This window comes from Falco punctatus, assembly GCF_963210335.1.
Source record: "Falco punctatus genome assembly, chromosome: 6".
Classification (NCBI taxonomy): Eukaryota; Metazoa; Chordata; class Aves; order Falconiformes; family Falconidae; genus Falco; species Falco punctatus.
The window spans coordinates 90,697,751-90,724,608 of record NC_137585.1 but is presented as its reverse complement, the minus strand read 5'-3'; the positions used below and the strand labels follow the sequence as shown (position 1 = coordinate 90,724,608).

The window sequence follows — 26,858 nt, the reverse complement described above, 5'->3', positions numbered from 1 at the left end:
TATGACGTATGGCCCCTTCTCAGGCAGGGGCTGAAGGCTGAGCTGAAATGGGGCTCCCAAGCCAATGGGGGGCATGTGGTGGAGGGCCAAGCTGAGTTTGTTTAGGGACATTAAAGGGCTTTTTAGTACACTCAGGACTGTGACACTTTGTTCCAGGATGCTTCTGGAGTGCAAACTATTAAGCTCTTCTAGAATTAATATCCTTACCTGTCCAGTTCAGTTAACTGGAAGCATTGCTACCGGAATACTTCTTGTCTCCGTTTGCACTCTTTAGATCCTACAGTTTCTCCTGAAAGACGATTTCATTCAGTTGTTGACTGCATTAGAATCTGTTACATATTAGCAAAGTAGAACTTCTTCATATAGATCAGGCCTGTTGTCGAGGTACTACTACTGCATCTTCAACACCTGAAGATTATATCAACTCTTTCTATGATAATGAATTCTATCAGCACATTTGCTTGACAAGCTGTTCCTGAGGCACCTAGATTGCCATGGTTAGGAAACCAGTTATTTCTGTGTTTCTAAGTCCATTTCCAATTATCACTATGGCTTGTGCCTGCTTTGAGTCCCTGTGTCAGGTAGACAGCTGCTTGAGGTAACAGAAGAGTACTCGAAGCACTAAGGTTCTGGATGTGACTTCCGTATGAACAGTCATGGTCGATCTGTTGTGGAACCCTTCTGATTTGTGCAAGTGTTCTGTTTCTAGCAAAGAATCCTAGAGTTTGAGCGAAACAAGTTACTTTTATTAGGGCTGTTGTTACCTTTCTCAGGAACATTCCTGTTGTCAACTTTAACAAAGAAAATGGCCATCCATCCATGTTTACCAAAAGTTTGTAGTGAATGAAGTATATGTATACACAAATGCATGAAGAAACAGTTTTACCTGTAGTGTATCTGTTTGTTCTTTGACGTGTGTTGTTCATATATGCCATAACCATCTTATTCCCCATTCCTTCAAAATTCATGTCCGCAAGAAATGTGTATAAGAAACTAAGGCATTAAGTTTTATATCTAAATTTGGAAAGAAAAGAACACAGTGGGTGCATATGTAATCTTTTCAGGGTCGTTTTTCACCTTTCTTGCTGAGATGTTACAAGTTAATGAACCTAATTATCTACATTCTATAGACAAACAACAGAAATTTTGAAAATATATATAATACTTTGGTTTTCTTAGTGATATTTTGTTTACATCTCTGTAACTGCAAGTCAAGGAAGACTTGTGATATTAATAATTACCACTTAAGCTTTTTTCCTCCCTTGTATATAAAAAGAGTATAGTTCAGTAGAACGCTCTGTGCTTGAACGCATGTAATACTTACAGTTTAATTATTTTATATAGAATCTTGTTTAGTGATTCATACAGTTATTTCTATGTATATGCCAGTAAAAACTGTAGAAGTACTTGTATACAGGTTACCTTTCTGCAACTGTGCTGTTTTGCACACGTGACCAGGAAGGTGAGACTCAGAGCCATTTTCTTGGCTTCTCTCTTTCTTAGTTCATCTCGTTTAATACTACTGCATATCAATTGCAATCCAGCTGACAGATTTTGAAGGAAGGGAAAAAGAAGGTTTTGTCATTAACCATTCTGTTTTGCCATCAAGTATGTCCTCCAAAATTGTTTGTTTAGTTCCCTGTTTTTCTTCAGTTTAGGAAGGCAAGGAGAAGAAAACACCGATTCTGCAATAGGCACAATATTGGCTCCTCCATAAAGGGATGTTTATGAAATACTTCACGTTCAGAACTTCCTTTGTAATTGATTTGAGGTGGCTAGAACTAATCCTGATTTAATGGAAGTCTTGACAGCTTTAACTGCGACAAATCAGGATTGCAGTATTGATTTCATTTATGTTTTGAGTCTGCATCTCTTTAATTGGGATATTCCATTATAAGGATCATCAATATGATTCTTGTTTTTCTGAAGAGCTTTGAAGAATGAAATAGAAATTTATCTGTAAAGTCTAATTTCATTTTACTACATAACACTGGATTTTATAGCAGTATGGCAGGAAAGAGGTGGATGTCTCTTTTGCATCCGAATATTAAATCAACTAGTGCCATCTTAGTAGCTGGCTTTTCCTTACATCTTGATACTTAGTCACATATTTTGCCACACTGACCTTCCCACATTTAAAATGGGTACATTATGCTAAAAATTGATGTGTATTTCAAAATCAGATTTTTCCTGCCACTTATCAATTAATAATATATTCCTGTCAAAACACCTCCAAATACATGAACAAAGCTCAGGAATGTAAGGGATATGGCCTTGAAGAGGAATGCAGTTGAATTTATCCTGGAAAGACAGGAATTACAGGAATGACTGTCAAGCAGTTAGTTTATAGTCTGCTCTGGTTTTGTCTGAAAGAGAAACAAGGAACCAAAAAGCTGCACTGGAGTTTCTGTGCTGTTTGACTGATTAGCGTAGGGAGTGAGCTAACAGGTTACTCTAGGCACTTGTAAATAAATGAAATTCAGGAGCTGAATCCTTTTGGACCTCAAAAATATTAAGCCATCTCTTCTGTCCCAGGTTAGTGGAGCATAAGAGGAAATATTTTCCTCCCACCATATAAAAAGCCTTACCTTCATGCAGGTTTTTGGAAATACATGTTGTTTGGATTCTAAGGGCTTTGGACATACATTTTTAACTGCGCTGCATTGAATCATTGATGGTCAAAATGGAAATCTAGAACTCCTTTCATGACAGCTGTTTTCATCCAACCAGTACACCATAACATGTAATGGCATGTCTGTTTGATGTTTGGAGGAGACCTGGTGTGAGGTACAGTTATGAAGCAACAGCTGTCATAACTGTATATTTTGGAGGCTTTACCATATATTTCTTGTATCCTTGGAGAGTAATAAGGAGTAATTAGACTATATAAAAGGAAGACCTAGTTGAGCCTTTATCAGAAAAATCTTCTTTATCTTGATACAACATTTGGCCAAGCAAGCATATGCAAAGGGGAAATTATGAAGTAACTGTCACTGGGGACTTAAAATGCCGTGGAAGGGATACAGCTTCTTGGTAGTCTTAGTTACTCCATTAGCTCCATTGCAGAGTTCTGCACAGTAATTGGCCCTCAAATGTTGAATAATAGCTCCCCCCTGCTAACAGAGCAGCTGGTTGTCACTCTGAAGTCACAGGAGGAAACTCATGTTTCCTTCCAATGTACTGTTTAAAAAAACCCTATTCATTACAAATGTTTTCAAGCCTAGTTAAAACCTATGTCCAGGCTTAATTTATTCCCTTATGTATACCAGTGCTGATAGAGCTCTTATTATAAAAGACAAGAGATTTCGCCTTGCTCTCCCAAAGAAACAAACAAAATGAATGCTCTGTGGTTGTGAGGTGAAGATTACTGTTCCTTTTAAGACACTTTCTTCATTTCTCATGGTAGTATAGGATAAAATCACCTGTCCAGGTGTCAAATAGATCATGTCTTTCTATACCAACTAAATTCTGGCAGCGTAGTTGTGAGCTATCCAGCTCTAAATCCATAAGGCACGTTGTTGTGCTTGGGTATTCTGCCCGAGTTCTCCCTTGGGAAAAGACGTTCAGCAGCTCAGCCTGCCTAGCCAGGTGTCAATGCTTTAGTGGCTTTTGTGCAAAGCCTCGTGACTTTGCAACAACACTGATGTAGCGAGTGTCATGAGCTCTTTGGAAAACTATATAGCTGGAAAAGCAGGGACACAGCCTTAGCCAAAGAATTTCCTTATCAGTTTTGTTATCTTGTTGTGTTTTAAAATCAGGCACCTAAAATTGTCTTGAAGCCTTCTATTTTACATGCTTTTTTAGATTTTGAGCATCCTTATTCTGAATTAATCATTTTTATAAAATATATTTTATTTTTATATATATAAATTTATATATAATATATAAATATATATAATTATATATAATAGATTAATTATTAAGTTACTGTTATTATCAACAGATTAACCTTCATAGCAATAACCTTTTTTTAAATGACTATCGATTACTGTATTTTGTGTACGGTAATGGATAGTCATTAAAAAAAAGGTTGTTGCTATGAAGGTTAATCTGTTGATAATAGCAGTAACTTAATAACGTGTACTTGATACAGCCTAAGAATTAGTCTGTTAAAAAGAAATAAACATGTCATAGAGATAAAAACAGGAAAGTAGACTTTCAGATAGATTCATCACATTTAATTTGTTTCTAGACTAACATGAGTTACCATGAAAACACTTCTTAAAATGTCATCCAGATTAATTTCCCAGTCATCTCATTTGGTTTCTAAAATAGTTGTATCTAATGTTTTCATGACACACAGCTTTTAAATTAGCCTTCCTGGATCAATTTTTTAGTTACCGCTTATTAATTTTTTCATTAATAAAAGTTAAAAAAAGTAGAGAAATTAATAGCTTTTCTTAATAATCTTTCAACAAAATACAGGTTTACAATATTACAGCTGCTTTTGAAAATACTTTCTCCAGTGGTACTAATTTGAGGTTTAATTGTTTGTTTGAAAGACCCAGCTTTGTGTTCAAAAAAGGTTTCTGTACATTTTAAAAATTTTGACTACAATGATTGACCTTAATTTTGTACCTTTTTGCAATTTATTATTCCTTTCCTCAGAGGACACTGGTGTCGTCTTTAACTTAGGCTTCTATGTCTCTTTTCCATGAGAACATATTAGGAGAGATGTTTTTAATATAGGGTCATAGAATCATTTAGGTTGGAAAAGACCTTTAAGATCATTGAGTCCAGCCACTAACCCAGGACTACCAAGTCCACCACTAAAACCTGTCCCTAGGTGTCACGTCTGCATACCTGTTACATACCTCCAGAGACAGTGACTCAACCACGTCCCTGGGCAGCCTGTTCCAGTGCTTGACCACCCTTTCAGGGAAGAAATTTTTCCTAATATACAATCTGGAGCTCGCCTGGTGCAACTTAAGGCAGTTTCGTCTCATCCTATCACTTGTTACCTGGGAGAAGAGACTGACACCCACCTCGCTACAGCCTCCTGCCAGGGAGTTGGAGAGAGTGATAAGGTCTCACCGGAGCATCATTTTCTCCTTACCGATGTTGTATGATTTATACGAAACAAAATGGTCATTGAAAATGTAGGGCAATAGAGTGCAGGTTTACCCTAACAGCATTTGTTCTAGCTCTCCTTGTTCTCTGTAAGACATGAGTGGCTTTCCCATAATACAAAGCAACCGTTGCATTAAAAGTGGGATCCAGTTTCCTGAATTATATAGGCATTTAATGCCATTTTAGACTCCCAGAAATTTCATAGTGTGCTAAGTACCCTGGAGGCTCTAAAATAGCCTTAGGAACCTATATTCAGGAAACTGAAATGTAGTCTATGTACAGTCATCTATAAATCATTGAAATCAAGTAATTGGTTTAAGTTCTTGCATGTTTTTCTGTAGCAGTATCATTGCGATGCACATACAGGTAGAAACAAATTTTGGAGATGTAGACATCTGCTTTGTTTTATAGTTGTTAAATTGGCAGATACTGTCATGTGCATACTGTTCTGCTTGGACAATAGTCATAGTCCAGCTTATAGTGGATTGTAAATGGGGGAGGGAGGGTTTTTTTTAGTTTACCAGGTGGGTTTCTGTTATCTAGAGCAGTATACATTTAATACAGATACACCGCTTTGAGGAATACTCCAGAAACTGATGCTGTCAGTCATTACCTGTAGTAACATGAAAATTGACTTTGCTCTTTTTGCCATTAGGTGTGGGTTTAATATTTTTCTCTTACTTTTGTTAGCCATTTTTCGTTTTAATCTTCTTTTAACAGTGCTTTCTCTTGCTTCTGTCCTGAATTCAGAATCCATGAAACCCTTATTTCTTCTTACCTATTGGATCAGAATAGCTGATAGAGGAAATGAGTTTACAAATAAGTTTTGCTGTTCTTATGCAGAAGAAAAGCCTTTTGAGGTTTTTTTTTTCCTCAGTTGCACATTCTTCAGCAAGCTGAAGGATTTCTGTATTTGATGTGTCTGACATGTAACGCTTGGAGGAGTCGTCTTTACTCTCCAAAAATTGCACCACACCAAAGCCCTTAAAATCTAAGTACAAGGAGATTATAGCCCAAAAGCAGTTTTGCTTAGCAGTGCCAGTAAGAACTCTATGCATAACGCTAGAAATGGTATTGTATTAGACTTTGGTTGTTGTTTTTCCTAATCTTTCTTACCTGAGGAAGAAAACTAGTTGACATGCACTTCCTAGGATCTTTATTCTTACAACTACCTGACAGTGCAGAAGGTCATTGTGATTAAGAAGCTACAGGGCCTGACATTTGGGTACAGATCAAACAAAATCTGACTTGTCATGCCATTAAAAATTTTTTGGTGAAACTGCATAAAGTAGAATGCAGAATTATTGGCAGAAAACTTCTGTCATAAAGCTTCAATCTCTGGAAAGTTCAGAGATAGAAAGCAGCAGCTTTCACTGGTTTGGTTTTTTTGTTGAAGTCCACATTGAGGCAACAGCGTTTTTAGTTGTATTCCGGGTTGACCGTGTTCCAAGGACTCTTCCTGATACTGTGGGCATTGGTGGGCTTTTACTGCTTTTTGGAGACAGTCCATCTGTAACCTAGCTTAGCGTGTGTTAGCCTTGATCAGTATGATAAAATGATTCCATGTGAATTGTTTTCATACCCAGCTTTTTATGAAGTCAATGGCATTTTCTCTGGGCATGTCAAGTTATTTGAGCAGTAAAAACACTACTGCAAGGCCAGATGTCAGATTGTTGATGTTTAATCTAAATGTGCATGAGTTAAATCTGTTGAGTAACTTTCAAAGAGATTTGATCGTTGTTAATTTGGTCCTTAAATTCATAGATGCAAACAGAGAGGCAGAAATTTGAAGGAAGATGTAAATAACTCATTCTGAGTAAAAAGTCAATTTTCAAACTCATACAACCTTTTCCTGATAGAATCTTACTAGCTAAGAGATTATCTCCAGAAAGACAGTTTTTTGTCCTGAAGGAAGTTGCAGAACAGAACTGCATTTAATTGGATTAGACTGTAAAAGTCTAATGGTTAATTTTTGGTCTATGCTAACAGCTAATCCATTCATAATAATGGTTTTCTTTAGCTACTGCTCCAAATACAGATATTTATATTCCTGCTTCCAGATTTTACTTTTGTCTTCCAAGAATTTCCTTGATATGCTCGCTCAAAGTATCGACTGTGTTCACATGAAAGAAATCCATTGCCAAAAGCTATGATATTTTGTCCAAATATTTTATCCAATGGAAGACACAGTTTTATTGTTAACAAAAGGAGCAGATTAATAGAAGCCTACTTCACTAGTCAAAGTCTTGCATGACTAGGGCTAAAATACGTCCAATGAAAAATCAGTTTTGCTGTTCAGAATGAATTAATAATGTTTATCGATGTTAACCTTATTAATGATTTAGGTTTTTTCATAAACAGTAAAAAAAAAGGAAAGGTGAAGTAACTTTGCAATGTGGTGTTAAAATAGCTCTGTTGTGTAGCTCTTGGCTGGCACTTCATAAAAGAGTATTTTCAGTGTTTATTTCCTGTATTAGCAATTCAGTGTCCTACAGTTTGTCCACAAACCATGTTATCATCTCTGGTTTATTTTTCCACATAACAGTAAAACTATTAAGATTTGTATTTGCTTTTTCTACAGAACCCAAATCAATTTCACAGTAGCTATTGATTTCACAGCCTCAAATGGTAAGAATAACAATAAACATCTTGTGAATTTATGTGCTATGTTCAGTTTTAAGCGTACATATGTGTATGTGTATGTATCTATATCAGTATTCTGCTTAACTTCATTGTATTATTGAGTATCTGTATTGCCTGGCACCACCTGGAATTAGGATTCCATTTTGCTGGGCAGCAGACTAGAGGCCAGTTCCTGTCCAGAAAACCAGAGCAAACAGAACAGATAAAAATGTGAAAAGCTACATATAGAATTGAATAGGTAGGAGCAGTTTGCAGATACTTGTGTATTTTCTGATTATTTTGTTTGTTTGTTTCTGTATTATTGCTGGGAGAAAACTGGCTGACTTAGAAGACCCCACTGAGAGGGGCAAAAGAAAGAAGTTTCAGGTGGAATGAGGCTAAAGTGGGGTATGGCAGAGATAAGTTTTGATTCTTCTCCAAAGCTGCTTTGAGAATGCCATAATGCTTTTCTAAATTTAATCTTAAAAGTGCGTATCATATTATAAAATGACACAAATTTACAAGTCTAATCACAATTTCTTGCTGCCCTTTCAATGCTGAGAAAGTTTACAGCTACTACTGTTAACCTATTAAAAATGTATTCAGAATATGCATTTTTACCTGTTACAACCATGGTTATATACATAGGAAATAAGTTCATTTTCTTATCATGATCTTTTGATTTCTACTGTATTAGATTTTTAGCATTTTTAAGAGACAAGATTTTGAACTGATACAGTTTTAATCTGGTCCTTGCTTCAACAGGTAACCCTTCACAGCCTACTTCACTGCACTATATGAATCCTTATCAGCTAAATGCTTATGGCATGGCACTGAAAGCAGTAGGTGAAATAATTCAGGACTATGATAGTGATAAAATGTTCCCAGCTCTAGGTTTTGGAGCTAGACTGCCTCCAGATGGAAGAGTATCACATGAATTTGCACTAGTAAGTAAATACATGTTTATATATTGTTTGAATTTTTTTACTACAACAAAATTTTGGCAATTAAAGTTGTAGTCTTAAGCAATTTCTGGACAAATGAAGAACAGAGAATGTGCTAATTCTTCTGTCTAAAAGGCTGTTTCAAAATCTTTCGTCATAGTGAAGTTACTGAAAGAAATCCAGAGTCAAGAAGTCCCTGTAGACCAAAAATAGCAATAAAGCAATCATTTTTAACCTCAGATGCAGCCGCACAAGAAACAGAAGCTTGAAAGACTTCAGATTGAAGCTAATCTATCTTAAGAAGCAAGTGAATCATGCTTCAAGATAACCTTTCATTATTATTCTCTCTCATTTTCTGGGATCTCTTTATCTTTTACAGGCTGCTAGTTTAGAGATAATATAGATGACGAAGTGGGCTATAAGCCAAGGTGACAAGAAAAAATCTGAGACTGGTCCATATGCCAGTTAAATTACAAACCTAAAATCTAAAAGCATTTGCCAGAAAGGTTATTATGTTGTAACTGATGCTTGTGATTAGTGTGGATGTTTATCTGTTTGCTTATTTTGAGGTTTTTGTTCTGCTCTGACTAGGATAAACTTGTCAGAATTACAGCAAGTGTAGGTATGTCAGGAGAGTTTTAAATAGGTAACATTGCAGAAGACTGGTGATTGTAGATGTGTATTTTATTCTGTCAGCCTGTGCTAGAAAACCGTGCCACATGTCTTATCTCAAGGAAAGGTTTTCCACATGGATAGTAATTTAAAACAGGTGTGATTGCACATATTCATTTAAATCACAGACTTTTTTTGGACTTGGATGTAGCAAGTTCAAATATATTGATACATATAATCTTAAGACTGTTAAAACAGCAGGCTTATTCCTGGCTATTTTCAGTTTTAAAAATTGTTTCTAAAATTGATTGAGTTAATTCATGAGGCATTGTGGTGGTTTTAAAGAGGAAAAACCAGTCTTTTTTCCCGTCCTTTATATATAAACATGTATAGGTGTCTGCCATTTAATACTAAGCAATGTTTTTAGCACCCTCTTTTTAACATTCTAGATCAATTTCATGAAAAATCCCCTTTCATTTTCTACATTCTCAGGGAGGTATACTCTACCTCAGAATGAGATACTGGCACATCAAACCAATGAGTTGTTGGCACATGAAGGAGAGTAAGGTGATTTGGAAGGTTTTGAAGCCTTACATGGATCATTTGTCTGGCCTGACATTGATCTGGGATTTAGTTTATGTTTGTATTGTCACCTGTAAATGGGTATCTTCATTGTAGAGTCATTATGGAGATAGGTAGTAAAATGCCTATCCAAAGAATTTACAGTCCCAGCCTTTCAGTGGGTTCCCAAAGAGTATGTTCCTTTCTTCATCTCTTAATACCAGTTTGAAAATCAGTTTTCCAGTAGAGAAACATTGTACCAAAACAATGAAGAGTTTACAATTTAACTTACACTCACATGGTGTATGAACATCAGGATCTGGCTACCATTTCTTTTTTTCACATTTTTAAAATAAGAAATTATTGAGCTGGAAGTGTGCTCCTAAACATGATTCCAGTTTTACATCTGCCCTGTAATTCATACCTTAAATCTACAGAGGGAATTGTCTGTTACTGATGCATGTAAGAAAGACTGTTTCATTCCCTTTCGGACAGCATTCATGTCTAGTAACCAGTTCCAGTGGTTCAGACTGCATATAACGTGAGGCTGCTAGAACCTCCTTCTTGAGGCAGTTAACACTCACAGCTAGCTGTGGGACTTACATTGGGCATTTGTAGTAAACTCTCTGAATAGATCCTAGAATGCTTAGGTCCTTGCCATTTAAAAATGTACACTGGGTAGCGTTTACTAACCTACACATTGATTTTGCTTCATAATTACTTTTAGTGATTAATCATTTCTTGTTTTCATTAGAATGGAAACCCTCAAAATCCGTACTGCCATGGAATTGATGGTGTAATGGAGGCCTATTACAGGAGTCTAAAATCTGTACAGCTTTATGGGCCAACAAACTTTGCCCCTGTAATCAATCATGTAGCCAGGTAAGCGTCACTACAGGTACTCTGCAGAAACTTATTGTCAGTACAGCTATCACATACAAAAAGGTAACAGTTACATGATGCTAAACGTTGGAAAAGGTATTTATAGTTGTTTTGTTTATTCAGTCTAACATGATTAACTTGTACCTTTGAGTAGTTTGAAGACCAAGTGCTAGTGCTATGCAGAAAAGAAATAGAAGTGACCCAGGTGATGCACCTTTTGTTAAAATTGCAGGAGAAATCATAATGAAAGAAAATGTTTGTGAGATCACTCTGCCATATTCCTTTTTTGTCCTTTGGACAAAAGCATATGTAGTTCCTTTAATCTCAAAATGTCAACAGAATTTTCCAGGGCTGTCTGTGGCAACAATTTCCAGCAGGTAGTGAGTGGTACTGTTAAGGTGATAGTACAGCAACCACCGCTGGGCAACCACAGTGCTGTGTTATGCAACTTCTCATCTAACTTCTTAAAGGAAAACCCTTCCTGTCTTTGTAGAAGTTTCTTAAGAAAGATAATACTGCCTTATGTGGGCAGACAAGATCTTGACTTATGGTATACCTCCATGTGTTGGTATAACAAAAATGATATGGCTCAGATAATTTAGCTGAGCAATTACCTGAACAGGTTTTATTTTATTTATAGATACAGAGAAAGAACTAATGTTTATAAAATAAAGCAGTAGGGATGTGTAAATCACTGTATGTTAATCTTTTATTTATAAGCTTGCAAAATAGTTAATTGTTGTAGCAAGATTTATTTGCTATTTGTTCTTGTTGATGTTAGTTCTACAGCCCAATGAAAAATAATTTCCATATTCTATGGTGCAAAGAATTTCTGTGCACCCCAGTGTGACTAGATAGCTGATTTCAGTTATTTATCATTAGGATTAGTTGTTCCATCTTCTAATCATACCATTCAAATTATGTGCATGTATTTTCCATTGCTTGTCTTTAGCATCTAGCTCTCTCCTTTTAATCTTTCCTTTGACGGGATCTCTCTAGTAGCAGTGTTCATACTGAGGAAATATGCCAATCCTTAGGACAGCTGAATTTCATCCATGTGGCATTCCACGTCTGCGTTAACCATGTTAACTCGAAATCTAACCCATTAACTTTTCTGGCTCTTCTTTTATGGAACTGATCATATCAGCTGAGCTGGCTGGTTCAGAATTTGGCAATTAACATCAAGCCTTCTGTTCATTGCAAAAATTGAAATTCTTGATCCAACACCATCAAAGCATTGACATAAATTGAGTTCCTTTTCTTACCGTTGTTTCTCAGGAATATTTGTCAGCTTTTCCAGAATTACAGAAGCCTGTCACCAGCATTTGTAGTTCTTCCACTGAACTTTTGTCTAAATATCAAACCGTTGCAAACTTTGGAAACCCCTTCTGGTAACAAATCACTTTACACTATAGTGGAAAAGCTAAGTATCTTCATGAGGATTTCTACTGCGTGATCATCCTTAATACAACCCACGTACCAATCGAGTTCTCAGTAATGCCATTTCCCTTCAAGGTTCAGCTTCTTGGCTGTTCTATTGACTCTCATAGACATGGTACTAGAAGTTGTGATCTAGCCTACCTGCCATCAAAGAAATTTCTTTTTCCCACATCCCTCCTACTTAAAATATGCCTCTGACGAAATCTCTGGAAACAATGTCAGATATTACTATCCTGTTGTGATCTCAGAACTCTTCAGAAGCTCTTTAAGCAGATAATGAGTTTATTGTCCTTCCCCCAGCTAAAGAGTTATCTAAGCTACACTAGATTCAGTCTAGTGTCTTCTGTCATCTCCCTTCCATATATAAGATCTTTCTTGCAAAAGACTTCAGAATGTTTTACTCTGTGGAAAATATGAAATAACCAAATTTCTGTTCCATTTCTTCAGTGTAGGTATGTTGACAGTATTAAGTGCTCAGAAAGGATAATGGATTTTTATTTTACTCACCCATCATCCCTTGTCACTGCAGTCATCATTGAAAAGATTATAAGTGGTGTGGAAAAATGAGATATGTCTCCTCATCGTAGTGAAAATCTATTCCACAGTAGGTCTTGCTAATCTAGACATTTAACTACCAGTCCCTACTGCCAGCGTGCAAATAGGTTAAGTTCAGCAGGTTCGTTGTCTGTGTGGCTTTTCTACACATCTGTATCTTGGGGAGGGAGAGGGAGGACTGTGATGGCTTTCTGTGAGTTGTAGATTCCATTTCACACACACTCCTCCAAACTCCTGTAAATGTTGTGGTTACAGCATCTTATTTATTGGCAGTATTTGCTTGCAAAAGCACTGTGTCAACTCAGAGTTTGAATTTTCTAAGCACGTGCAATCATCATGAGCATCATTAGAACATATCCTGTTAAGTGAGCCAGGCCTTTCATATTCAATAACCAGTAAGGTGGTGAGTTCTTTGACAGTCATATTCTGTACTTGAGCATCTATTCCACAGTATTCATATGGAGAGTAATATTTTTATTTTTTTTTACTGCACTCCATACTATTCGTTGCTACTTTTACTCCAAGGTTCTACTATTTGACTCCTTTACAGCACCAAGCCTTCATGAAAATAGGAGCTATACTGTCTGCTGTCAAGTGAATCAGCAAGTTGAGCAGCCTGCTCCACACACACAAAAAAAATCTTCTTTGACTACATAGGACACTTTGACCCTTAGAAGTTGAAGATAAATGAACCTGAAGTCTTAGTTTCTGGTATGCAGGCCACAAAGTTCAGTGAGGCTGCTATGGACTCACCATCTTTCAGGACTTCCCAGATCTTCCAAAGCTGCTCATTTTCAAAGAGCACTTGCTTCTCGGGTCCTTTGGCTGAGGTGGGATTGAAATGGCACTGGATATATTTTTGTCTTGTATTTCTGTACAACGCAGCGAGAAGCTTGAGTCTTGAAAGAGCATCTATGGGTGGTGTGAACGGATGAATATCTAAGCCAGGGTTGCAGAGTGCATGTACATCCATTTTACAAATATGCACACAAATGTGAACTATAAATCTGCAAGCATGCTCAACAGTAAGCAAGCTGGTTTTGTAAGACACACAGAAAAATTTTAAAATTGCTGAAAAATTATGCAATATGCTGATTCCTGATAATTTTTATCTGTGCTATAAAACCAACCATTTCATATTAATGTATGCTCTTCATACTAAACTATGTTCCCCAGAGGTAATAACTGTTAAATAACTAAGACTTTCTAACAACTCATGATTCTATAAAGGACATTCTGTCCATGTTCCTCTTGGTAGTGATATAGTTCCCATTTTTCACTGTTCAACACATGCAGATTATCAATATCAATATTGTATTGGTTACATTTTTCTAATATTCTCATTTGAAAGTAGAATGTCCATCTTAATTATGAATGTCCTTACTTTCGAAATCCACTGCATCATGTTTCTTTATTTTTATTAGTCCTTAGTAGTCAAATTTTTAAAATACAGCTTCTTTTCATAATAGTTCCTTTGTATAAAGGGTTTTTTTACTATTATAATGTTGGTTTTTTTCTTCCCTTAGATATGCTGCTTCAGTAAAAGATGGCTCCCAGTATTTTGTTCTTCTCATTATTACAGATGGAGTTATTTCCGATATGGCTCAGACAAAAGAATCCATAGTGAATGTAAGTTTTGCTGAAAGTGTTGAAATTTAAAAGACATAGGTTTCTAGGAGTTCCTGCTTCAGGCAATAAACTGTATCAGTTAACATTTCAGGCACTAAACTGTTCCATAAAGTAAACATCTATTCCAAGCAGCAACTGTTTATCATGCATAAATACAAAAAAAAGCAAAAGTTGAATCTCCGCTTAATTAGATAGTGTTCTGTGAGAAATTAGACTCTTCTCTCTAACACTGTGTGTTCATATGACTTTCCTCATCTGCTTCTTGCCTCCTCCTTCCTCATGCACATCCCACCATGCAGTTTTTCACAGTGAACTGTTCTTTATCTTTTTAGTAATTGTAGACAGCCTTGATCCCCTGCTTTTTAAAAATTGCCCCAAACTTTCTGGCAAATGGCAAGCATACCAGTAATTTGATTTCCTTCTTAGTCCCCTAGAATTCTGAAAATTCTTAATCTGTTCTCAGTTTCTGCATTATTTTCAATATTTTTCTTTTCAAAACTGCTGTGCATATAAGTAATATTCTGTATTATGAACAGGTTCCATTTTGCTTTTGCCCCTGGGAAATGTCAGATGTACACACAGGAACAACTTCTAGACAGGGTTTGAAAAGTTTTACACCGATAGTTTTGAACATACCGTAGTGGATCTTGTTAATAGTGAAGCGGTGAGTGAAAGGCCTACAATAAAATAATTAAACATCGTTTCAAAATGAGTAGCATAGAATTAGTTGGCATATTTTTGAAGGCCCACTTGTACTACCTCCTGTAGAGATTCAGTACCATTCCAGTTTGTGGGGCGCACATGAAAATATTATTGAAATGTTCTTTACTGGAAAGCAAGGTGCCCTCAAGTTCTAGCCTGCAACACCTAGACAGAGTCTGTGTATAAATAAGGACTCTGGCAGCCATCTGGTAAGCTTTTACACCCAAAGTTATAACTGTTTGAAGGTACCAGTTTACTTCCTTTCCTCTTCCAGCTTCCAATATTAAAATAGGATAAAATGACTCTCGCTTTTAAAGGAGATAGGCAAGCTTCTAGCTTGGAAGTTCATCCTGTAATCTAGCCTAGAAGGGTGGAGTATAGCTTCTCTTAGATGACAAAAAGGCACCATGGAGAATAAAGAGCAACTCTTGATTTAACTCACCCCTCAATTTGAAATCCATAATTAAAAGATCAGCAAGTCCAATTGGCTGATATCTTGTAAGATTAAGTAATTTGCTACTAGGTCATACAGAAAAACTTTGTTTCCAGTAACAGTTCGTTTCCAGGAATATAGCTGTTAGTCTGCAACTGTCTGGAAATACGGCAGATGTGTTGTTAGCTTGGAATGAGTAGAAGTGTGGGCATATTTGCTGTTTTTTTCTTTTTATGAAGATGTATTCATTTTTCTGTGTGCTTCTTGAAGTGTGAGTGTAGAATACCATGACAGAACTAATTAAATGCTATTCAATAATAGGTTTTTTTCAGTCTTAATAATATCCAAAATTAAAAAAAAAAGGCAGTGATGTTCAATGCAGCTTGGTATGTATGAAACTCAGGAAAAGCATATTTCATTTTAACACTAATTGTGCTTTTAGGCATCTTTCTCATTACAGCATGTGTGTAGGATACATTCTGTTTTACCAAACTGTTTAAAGGTTATACTGTCATTCAGGAAATGGCGACACTTAAGTTTATGTGCAGAAGTTTAACTCTTTGTCTTTATGCTGTCCTTGCCACTTACTGTTCTGTATACATTGTGTCACATAATATTGTGTCTCTGTGAGTAGGAATCTCTTTAAAGGATGTTTTCTTTACAATCAAGCAATAAGATTCTAGAAAACACCTAGAAAACAGAAGGTGTTCTGTTCTAAGAAATGCCTTCATGCCTCAAAAATATTTTATACTCAGTATTATTGACTTACGCAGGGCACTGTGATTCAGTTACAGTTACACTGGATTTATGGCTGTTACAGAATCACAGATAGGTTTAGGCAGAAAGGGACCCCTGGACATCATCTTGTCCAAAACCCCTGCTCGAGAAGGGCCACCTAGAGCTCTTTGCCCAGGACCATGGCCAGACAGGCTTTTACTGTTATCTTCAGTAGTATATTACTATTTGACTTAACATGGGATTATTAATTTTTTTTTTACTCTGCTACAGAATTTTAGCTGGAAGATTGGCTATGTAGTAGCACTTTGTGATGAATTTTCAGTCAATGTATAGTATATAGCATATAATGTATAGTGGTGTAGAACATGAAATAGTGATTTAAAGAATGGCATATTTTCATTGTTTTAAATAGCATGTTTACAGTAATTAACTGTAAACCTTCTGCTTAAAGAAAATTGCTTTTATATGTAGTATTATGACAGATGAAAAATGGGAAATGGTGATGATATATCTAAAATGAGAATATATTTTAAATAAGGGAGAAAACTACTTTATATTCCAAAAGAAAAGGATAACACTGTGTTCTAAAACCACTTAACTTCAGACTTCAGTGTAGCAGAGTTTAATTTAGCAGAAACTGTACATCTATGATTTTTGGCTAGTGCATAGTCCTGTTTAAAATGAGCATAGGCATTTCAGAGTTCATCAGAATATCTCAATAAGGAGCAATTGTCAACCCTGACATTTGGTAAAGGTTTTTCTTTTTCCAGTTGTTACCCTCCTCAACAGAGGCAGTTTCAGGTTATTTCTGTAAACTAGCAGATATCTGGTGTTCCTATCAGGGCATGGGAACCCAATATTTATGATACTGTCCTCATAATTTTAAAGGTTTTACAGAGAGTTTATTCAGGAAAAGCCAATTATCATCTTTGCCTTGTTTCATTGAATTAAAAAGATAAAGTAAAAATCAAAAATGTTACCATAAGCCAGTTCGATATCTTATTTTGTGGCATGGATGACTGAACTGAAAAAAATTTCGTTCATGGAAGAAATGTAAGATACATATTGCTCAAATAGATAATTTATTCTCTTGAGATAAATTGGCATTAGGTCTATGTGAAACATATTGTCACATAGTTCCAAACAGCTATGTAATATCAAGAAACAGCAAAGTACATTTAAATGTATGTCAAACTGTCATTTGATACATATTTGCAATTATTGTCAGTTTACAGAAGTTTCTAAGATAAATGTGTCATCTTAGTTGTCATATTAGCATTAAATCTTAGCATAGTTTGTTGTGTTTAATTACAATCCTATATGGTTCAAACACTTTATAAGAAAAAAAAAAATAATCATCTGCCTTTCTATCTTCGTTCAAGATGTTTTGTACCACTTAGGCAGACAGTTTACACCACGCAACATTTTAGGTGGAAAAAAAAGTTGCTTATTAAAACATAACTTCTGCATGGTTTTTATTCAGATTGCCCTCAGATCTCACGTACTATTGGCAGAGATTATATAATGCGTTAAACCTCTTTTTCTTCTACTTTTGAAGGCTTCAAAGCTTCCAATGTCAATAATTATAGTGGGTGTAGGACCAGCAGAGTTTGATGGTAAGTGTTCTAGTGTTTTTCCTGGAATTTTTTATGTTTGTTTACGTTTTGGTAATATGTTGCTTTTCAAACAAATATTGTTCTTTAAAAGAGCGTAATATGGAACAAGCAGTAAGGCACTGTTGACATTTCCAGCTGGATTGATTGATAACTCAGTATGATTACAAGCTACCATGTGGAGCTGCGTAGCCCCTTAGGCTCTCTGTTCAAGTCACAGAACCATATGGGGGCTCAGCATTTACAGAGCTCCAGAAGACAAGTGGAAAAAAAAATCCACAGGAAAGCAAGTATACTCAAGTAATATTGAATTTCTTCAGCACAGGTATTTAGTTGCCTTGTGAAATGTCAGTTGAATGGAAGTATTCATCATCTCTTCTTACTGCAGTACTAAAATACTGAGAAAAATAAATATATTTGAGGAGGTGATCTGGGTTAAACTGGGTTTCACTAGGTAGCAGGAGTGAGCCTTACTGTGTAGCAGCATTGAGAGAATATTACAGCAGGAGAGAAATTACCAGAATTATCTACATATTCTTTCAGAGCACCATTCTCTATTGCAATAACTAAGCTGCTTCCATTATTTGGACCAATTTATTACATGCTTTTGTGTATATCACTGCACTATGAAGTGTAGATGTTCCCTGTATATCTATTTCTCAAAGTCCTACATCTTTTCTTTTTAATTCTAGTACTTCTGATTAGACAGTATGCCTTCTTTTGTACATACTTAGTTCTACCACAGATGTATAATGTAAGTAGTCACTAAAGACTGTACACGTTAATTCTTGTCCAAATATTCTAAGAGTATGAAAACAAGAGGAAAAAATAACACAAGAAGAAAAACATTTACTGGGGATTGACTTTCTTATGCTTTTTGGCAAGTGGTATATTAGTGATAAGTATCTTATTCCTTGAAGAGATTGTCCAAGTGGATGCTTACACTTCAGATGATTGTATGCCACAATCAATGAGAAAAAAGTTTGTCTTCGTAAATGTATATGTCGGAAATTTACAAACTTCATTTTTACCCCCGAGAATTCCAACTTCAGTTGTGTGTTCCTTACTTTTCTTTCACCCCTCCTTTGCCTTTTCCCTTTCTCTCTGTTTCTCCAGTCCTTGGGTTTGTCCAGGCTCCCCTTAACTCAGTCAGGACATGTAGATTCTGTCTTTGTACTTCTGGAGGTTGTCTTTGCAGAATTCTTGGGGTATTATCCCTGTTGTTTTTCTTAAGGTAGGATTCTGTTTGTACTGCAGGATACAGTTTCCATTTTTGGACCTACATTCCTTGAGTGTACTACCTCAGTGAAGTTCGCCTATTAAAGAATCATAGAATAATATAATTGTTTAGGTTGGGAAAGACCTTTAACGTCATCAGGTCCAACCATTAACCCAGGACTGCCAAGTCTACCACTAAACCCTGTCCCTAAGCACCACCTCCACGTATTTTTTAAACACTTCCAGGGATTCCACCACTTCCCCAGACAGCCTGTTCCAATGCTTGACCACCCTTTCAGGGAAGAAATTTTTCCTGATATCTAAACCTCTCCTGGGCAACTTGAAGCCATTTCCTCTTGTCCTGTTGCTTGTTATCTGGGAGAAGAGACCGACTCCCACCTGCCTACAGCCCCTGTCAGGGAGTTGTAGAGAGCGATGAGGTCCCCCAGGAACCTCCTTTTCTCCAGAATAATCAACCCCGATTCCCTCAGCTGCCCCTCATAAGATTTGTGCTCTGGACCCTTCGCCAGCTTCGTTGTGCTGGTGTATGCCAAATCTGTAGGCAGAGAAATTACTTTTCCATCTGCAGAAATTCCTTCTGGAAAAAACAACAGACTCCATGTCTGATATGGATGCTGAAGTGTGTGTGTAGGAGGGTTCCAGGCACACTGTCTTACAATTCAAATGTCAGTCAAGCTCCAGCTCTGCTGTAGAGAGACTAAGCTACTCCTCTCCAGATACCACTGCCCCCTTAGATCTCCCAGCCCCTGGGGGCTACCAGAAAGGTTCTTAAAAGTCTGGAGCTCAGCTAGATGGCACATACATTTGGCAGAGCATTGCTTAAGGATGTGAAGATGACTATAACAGGTCAGATCAGGGGTCTGTTTTGCCCAGTATTCTGTATCTGACATGGCCATGGGTGGTTATCTAGAGAACATGAAGAACAGAATAAGTAAATATGATACTTCCCTGAATACTGTTTTTAGATTTGAATTTCCTGAACGGGATGTGCTTTATATGTCTGTTTTGGAAATTTTCAGTGGCTCTCTCCTTCAAATGCTTGTTCAGTCTCCTCATTTCAACACAAGTACATTTTTTGCATTATCAGCATTATCTGGCAACGTGCTCTACAGACCTACTAATTTTTTCTTTGCATAAACATGCTCTTTTGTTTGGCTTGAGCTTGGCTCCTGATAGCATCATTTCTGCTTTCTAGTTCTTACATTGGAAGAGCTAAGTTTTGAAATGCTCTTAACTCTTGGGTTTCAGTGAACTCAGCCCAGTTTGCAAACCCCTGAGAAGCTCAGAGATCAGGGCTTTGATCTTCATAGTGTATGCTGAAAGGATTGTAGGACAGCAATTCCAAGAGCTAAGCTGTAATCTGTGATCCCAAATTCACCCATTTTAACACAGACCAGAGAGCAGGTATGCCTCTCTACCAAGAATGGGTTCTGGGTATCTGGATAATTTTAGAGTTTTCCTGGATCCTGCTCAGAAAGATACAAGAAAAGTTACCCAATAAATGTAATATTTTTCTTTAAGAACTCCTCATTCCTATGCATTAACAGTCATTACTTTTCCAGTACGAATGTGAGTTACTACCTCTTTGTGCTGTATTCTGTGTGATATCTTCTGTAAGAATAATTGCTAAAGATAAATTCTTCTCCACCTGTGAAAGTATAAATATAGCCTTACCAAAACAGATATACTTTGCTGGTTTGAGTGCTGGAAGGGTAAGAACCTTATCATGGTCTGTTTTGTTCTGAAGATGGCAGTAAAGGCAAAAAGTATGTTTTGTCAGCATGAAAAAGTATAAAATAACTACAAAGCATGATGGTTTTTATGGCTCAAATGATCTTAAAAACTTACCTAAATAACAATTGGTTTTGTTGTCCTAAAGTGTACACTGACTAAAGTTTTTCTCAGTAAGATTGATTTTGTTGTGTAGCTGACCTCATAGATGAATTAATTTTGTTTCTTTTTTTAAGCTATGGAAGAACTGGATGGTGATGTAGTGAGGATTTCTTCAAGAGGAAAGTTTGCAGAAAGAGACATTGTGCAGGTGGGAGAGAAAATTTACTCTTAACAGATTTTTACTGATCCTGTTGGTTTTGAATTCTTGTTTCAATCTGTATTCCTGCCTTTCAATTTACCTTAACCCTGAGCACTGAGATAACTTATCTTGGGGTGTTCGTAACAAGCTCAGAAAAAACTCTCTGTGATACCTATAAGCCTTTATATAGTGGATCTGCATTAGGAAATGACCCCTAACTGGCAGCACACTGATAAAAGTCTTATACAGAGTTATACAGGCACGGGAGAACAGTCAGTTGCCTCTGCACTGCAATCTCACTATGATTCCATAAAGAAAAAATGCAGCTTTTGTGGAACTCGGCAATACCTAGACTTCTAAGAAGTGCATTTGAGATGCCTGGGGTATCTTTCCTTGCCTTTAACTGCCAGTCCAGAAAACTGTGAGTGTCTCCCAGTTCCTATGTTGCATCTGCCACATACAGCCATGCACTTGTCTCATGCTTTAAGGAACTTCAGATGATAGCTGGAACAGATTGCCCAGAGATGTTGTTGATGCCCCATCCCTGGAAACATTCAATGTCAGGTTGGATGGGGCTCTGAGAAACCTAGTCTAGTTGAAGATGGCCCTGCTCATTGCAGGAGGGGTTGGACTGGGTGGTCTCTAAGGTCCCTTCCAACCCAAACCATTCTATGATTCTATGATCTGACCCAATCTGTAAGAGTGCTACTCTGATCTGCATTCCATGGACACCTCCATTTCTTTGTCGAAGTCCTCTGGTTCGGTTCCTGCTCTCTACAGTTGTTCAGTCAGCCCAGTAGTTGTCATTCAAACCTGTGCAACCACTGTCAGGGTGGTACAGCGGTTCTGTATGCATGTACACAGCCACCATAATCCCCCTTTCCCTGAGAGCTGCAGATTTCTAGAACCCCACAGATTGTCCAAACTATGTACTTCATCAATGCTCCAGGCACCCCGTCTTGTTTCCTGATTACCCATCCCCCAGACAGACTTATTTCATAATTATTTTCTTGTTCAAATAAAATTAACTAGCTATGCATTTTTCATTTTCATGGAATGCTACAGCGGAACCAAACAGAAAGACGTTTGGTGGCTCAGCACGCTAATCCCTGCTTGCTAAAGTATTAAAGAAGTTGACATTTGAAAAGCAGAAAACTACTGAAAAATTGGATCAATCTGATGACTGTAGAAAGAATATCTGTCTAAAACAAAATTTTTATGGAAGGCATGTTTTTCTGGAAATGTCTGAATACATCTATAAAACAGGATATTTCAATCAGAAGGGACCTACAACAAAGAACTAGTCCAACTGCCTGACCACTTCAGGGCTGACCAAAAGTTAAAGCGTGCTATTAAAGGCATCCAAATGCCTCTCAAAGACTGACAGGCATCCTTAGGTTCAAACGTTACCTTAGTTCTGCCATTTCTTCTTCTGCCTTTATTCCTCCTATTTGTCAAAATTCATAGTGTTCACTTATTTTTCCTCCTGCTTGTTTTCACTGATTTCTCTCCAAGCCAGATTGGGTTTTTATATAATTGTTGGTTCATAGGATGTATATATTTATTGAATAACTGAGCTATATGAATAGCTTATATTGCAGATGAAAATGTTTTAATAATGCAGGCCAGATTGCAGCTGATGAAGTGTGGAATGTGTATATTTCTTTTCAACTATATATGCAGGAAATGAAACTTCAAAATGTTTAATGTTACAAATACTGGTATGTGAACATTTAAGGATTTGGTAACTGCTGGTGGATACAATACCTCAATCCAAGGAAGTGTTCAAAACATATATGTGACGCCTGATTTTATAGTTATTTTTGTTTAGAAGACAAACTATACAAATCTACAGAAATATATGGAAATTAAAACCATCAGATCTCTTTTTCCAGTCTTAAAGTTTCTCAGTGCAATAAATAATACATTAAAATTCCCTCTCTATTTTTTTTCCTAAATGGGGATCAGAAATGAGTATAAGATGACAGCAGTTAAAAGACTCCCATAATCTGTATGGATATACATTGAAGAAAGTAATAGATTCCTTAATTACTTTTTCTAATAGTTGAAAATGAGACTTTTTTAATTTCTGCAACATACAGAGAAAACAACTGAAGGGAGGGTGACATACAAAACTCTTAGAGTAAGGCATGCTGGCTGCTTTAGTCAGTGTTGTCAAAAAGGTAATTATAAAAGTAGAGATGAGAAGAGGGACAGCTGAACAGGAGGCAAGAAATGATGTTTCTTATTTTGTCAAAGCCTTTATAATGTTCCTTGTAGTCTATATTGGGCTAGAGAAGGACTGTCTGTAAGCTGTTATGCTATATATGTCAGTGCTTTCGACAGAGCAACATGTGGAGATCTGCCTCCAGAGCTGGAAATGTTTCTAGACCCCAAACCAGTATTTCTGCGAAGAAAGCCCTATGCCATGTCAGAATTTTAAAGCTAATTCAGATATCTCTGGCATGCTTTGCACTTATGTTTAAATGCATTTAAATATACGCAATGTAATTATACATAATTTCTCTGAGCAACAGCAGCTCCAAAAGCTGCTGGTTTTACATTCAAAGAGCATAAACGGATAGAGTTCTTCAAATGTTATAAACAAGATTTGTGAAAATGTTTTGCATCAGGAATATTCCAATTTCTCCTGAGAAATAAAAAATGTGTTGAATACCCCTTTTGTATTTCTTTAGAATTCACTGCATATCAGAAATGTAATAAAACATTTATTTACTATTAACATATTTCAATCAGAACTTTGCCCTAAGACATATTGAACTACCTGAAGGCAGTATTACGCACTTTTTCTGTCTAAATACTAACAAACACGTTATAGACTAGCTAAATAAATAAAAAGGGATAATGTCAAAGCCTTTAGGTTTGCTATGACCTTTATTTTATATCTGGCAGGATAAAAAACAGTTTTGCTTTTATAAAACTAGCTACTCAAATACAAAAAGTTTATCTTTTTTGTGTATTAGGTTAGTTACTGAAATTAACTGTTTTATTAAAGTTCTTAAATTTTAACAGTCAGTATTGTGAATTTTTTTAATTAAATTAGGAAAGAAAAAATTTGCCTGCTAACAGTGACTCACTGTATCTATTATATTTACTACTGACTGCAATCTGTGTAAAGACGTGACTTTCATTATTCCCTGCTCGCCAGTAAACATACATATTTTAGGGACTCTTTATTACATGTGTACCAACTCCTCCTCAGTGTATTTAATTTCTTCTCCTTTGTTATCCTTTTTCTATTTAAGAAGTTCTAGGAGAAATACTCAAAGTAATGTACCTTTTGTTTCTCTTGAAAAATTTTTATATCACCCTTTTAAATTAAACTCTCAAACTATGGAAAAAACCACTTACATTCCATCAGTTTCCCTGTGGTTTCTCCTTCATCTTTCATTCTTCTGCCACCTCTACTCCTTCTACATGTTAGCTCTAGGCTTTGCTGCCATTGCCAGCTGTCCTTGTATTTCTGTATGTATGCTTATCTGTCCATAGCTCCTCCAGCTCCTCCGACATCTATATTCAGCGAGCAGAGGGGAGCGAGAAGTAATTTAGGCCATCTATATTGTATAATTGCATTTCAACAATTTTTGCTGCAGAACAGTGGTCTGAGGTTTCACGTCTGCAGACCACGATGATGGCCTTATAGGTGATCGCTTGGGATGGGACACATTTTGTTCTTTAACTCAGACTGCATGTGCTTTTTACATAAGACTGGCATTGCATTATAAAATAAATAAGCACAGGAGGGGGAAACGAACACCAGCCTTATCCCTTCCCAGCCGAATGTGTAAATCAGCAGGCTACCGAGATGCTTGTTTTGTTTTGTTATTCTAACTTCATGCTTCTGGGGACAGTCAGATCTGTTCTTCCAGAAAAATTGATGGAGTTTTAGGAAGGAACAAACACTTGAAACAGGGCAGTGCTGGGCTGGCTTCTGAAAACTGCTAGAGCTTTTTTAGTGAAATGGAGAAGTCAGTGCTAGTAAATGTCACAGTATGTGCTTGTCTTTTTTATTGAAGAGTTACTGAATAAATGCAGAAATTGTTAAGACAGCTAATTATGGAACAGCTTGCTAATTATGGAACCTTGCTTCCTGGCTTAATACCCTAAAATCAGGTTCCTTTTTGCCTGCTGTTCTCCTGCCCTTATGCCTGATACATTCTTGGACACAACACAATGAAGTGGTAAAGGATGCTCCTGTCCGGAATAAAGGCTGGTCCCGTTAAATAGTCTTGCTGACTACTCTTGTAGTCTTGCTAACTATGACAGCCTGCACTAGCTGTCTGCTTCAGCAGCCAGGGTGGACTAACGGATCTCTAGAGGTCACTTCTAGCTTCAACAGTTCCATGATCAAGTGATCTTCTGTGATCTTTTAAAAAACCGCCAATCTACAGCTCCCTAGGGAAATGCCCGAATCAGTAGCTGTTGGTCACAGGTTTCAGTTTAATTCCACATAGTTCAAATACCCAGGCTTGAAGTCTTTTTTTTCCTGGCACTTTAAGATCCTTTTCAGGAGGGTTATGCAAAGAGTCATCTCTTACTTGAATTCTAAACACCTTTTAGTAGGAGACTGATGCCTAAATAAGTTTCTTAAGTCCTGGATGAGAAGTGTTTTCCAAAGTTGTTGTAAAAACAATTAGATTACATTCAAGTTCTTTATTGCTGAAATGTTGTCTTTGGGTTTGGTTGGTTTTTTGTTCTGGTTTGGGTGTTTTCCCCAAGATTTTTTATTATTATTATTTTATTTGCCTAATATATTTAATAGTTCTCTTTATTTCTGTCTTTTTTGGAAAACTCTCAGGATCTCAGAAATACGGTGTAGGCTAAACTCTCACTGTTTTTCAGTGTTCCCCTAAATCTTGAAAACATTGATGCTTTTTAGAAAAATGGAATTTAATCTGTAGCCTTGGATGCTGTGCATCCAAGAAAGCAAAAATTTTTCTGGTTGGTATAATGGGCAAAAGAGTCTTCAGATTTTAGTGTTCAACCAGCAGATGAGAGATCTGTTGGTCTGACTTATCAATCAGTTCTAGTTTTATCCTGCAATACAACAGTTAAGAATTAAATTTTCCCTGTTTTGCGAGAGGGTGAAAAGGCACTGTTAGGCTTTGAATTCCAGCATAGCACAGCCTAGCACATCAGTTTAGGTATTGCAGATCTGGGTATCATGTAACAAGTTATTTTTTTTAATCCAATCCTTTTTGCTTAGATTCTTTATGCGTTTGTTAGTATCATATAAAAAGTGGTTCATAGGTTCAAGTGGTTTGTAGTTCTACTAGGTATAATGCAATATGGTCAAGAATATAAAATCATCCTTTCTGTTTTGTTCACTTCAGATGGCAAAAATTCTGTTCACAAACTGCTGGAGCAGAGGCAGTCTGGTAGGAGAGCCCCACAAGCAGGAAAAGTAAGCTAAGAATAGCTTTCTGAGACAGAATTGCCAGCTTTATGAAAATGATTGAGAGTGAGAAATAAACCATATATACACCAATGAAACACATCATTAGCAATCTGAGCTAGCCACGCCTTATGTAAAGAACTTCACCTGAGTGAAAGTATGACACTGTTTCTATTAGAAAGCAGGTGTTTAAAAATTGAGATACAATGTGTATATATAAAATAGAAAATATCTATATGTATATATAAAATGTGTAAGGTAGCATATTCATGTACTCTAACTCTCTAGATAAAACTTTCTTATTTTTGTGTTGTAAAATGTATTCTGTGCCTGCATAATTACCTGTGTGAATGTCTCTCTTGTTTTGTAG

The 26,858-nt window shown here is 36.6% G+C and overlaps 1 protein-coding gene across 2 annotated transcripts in view; it reads left to right on the top strand.

Annotated features, from left to right (window-relative positions):
* The window catches only part of CPNE8 (copine 8), a 110,416-nt gene that overhangs the window by 81,578 nt on the left and 1,980 nt on the right, over positions 1-26,858 (top strand). For both annotated transcript variants that reach the window (XM_080391755.1, XM_080391756.1), the window contains 6 exons: positions 7,652-7,698; positions 8,458-8,639; positions 10,564-10,691; positions 14,213-14,315; positions 17,747-17,804; positions 21,008-21,081. In XM_080391755.1, the coding sequence (XP_080247881.1) occupies positions 7,652-7,698; positions 8,458-8,639; positions 10,564-10,691; positions 14,213-14,315; positions 17,747-17,804; positions 21,008-21,081 (592 nt within the window). The remainder of the gene's footprint in view (positions 1-7,651; positions 7,699-8,457; positions 8,640-10,563; positions 10,692-14,212; positions 14,316-17,746; positions 17,805-21,007; positions 21,082-26,858) is intronic.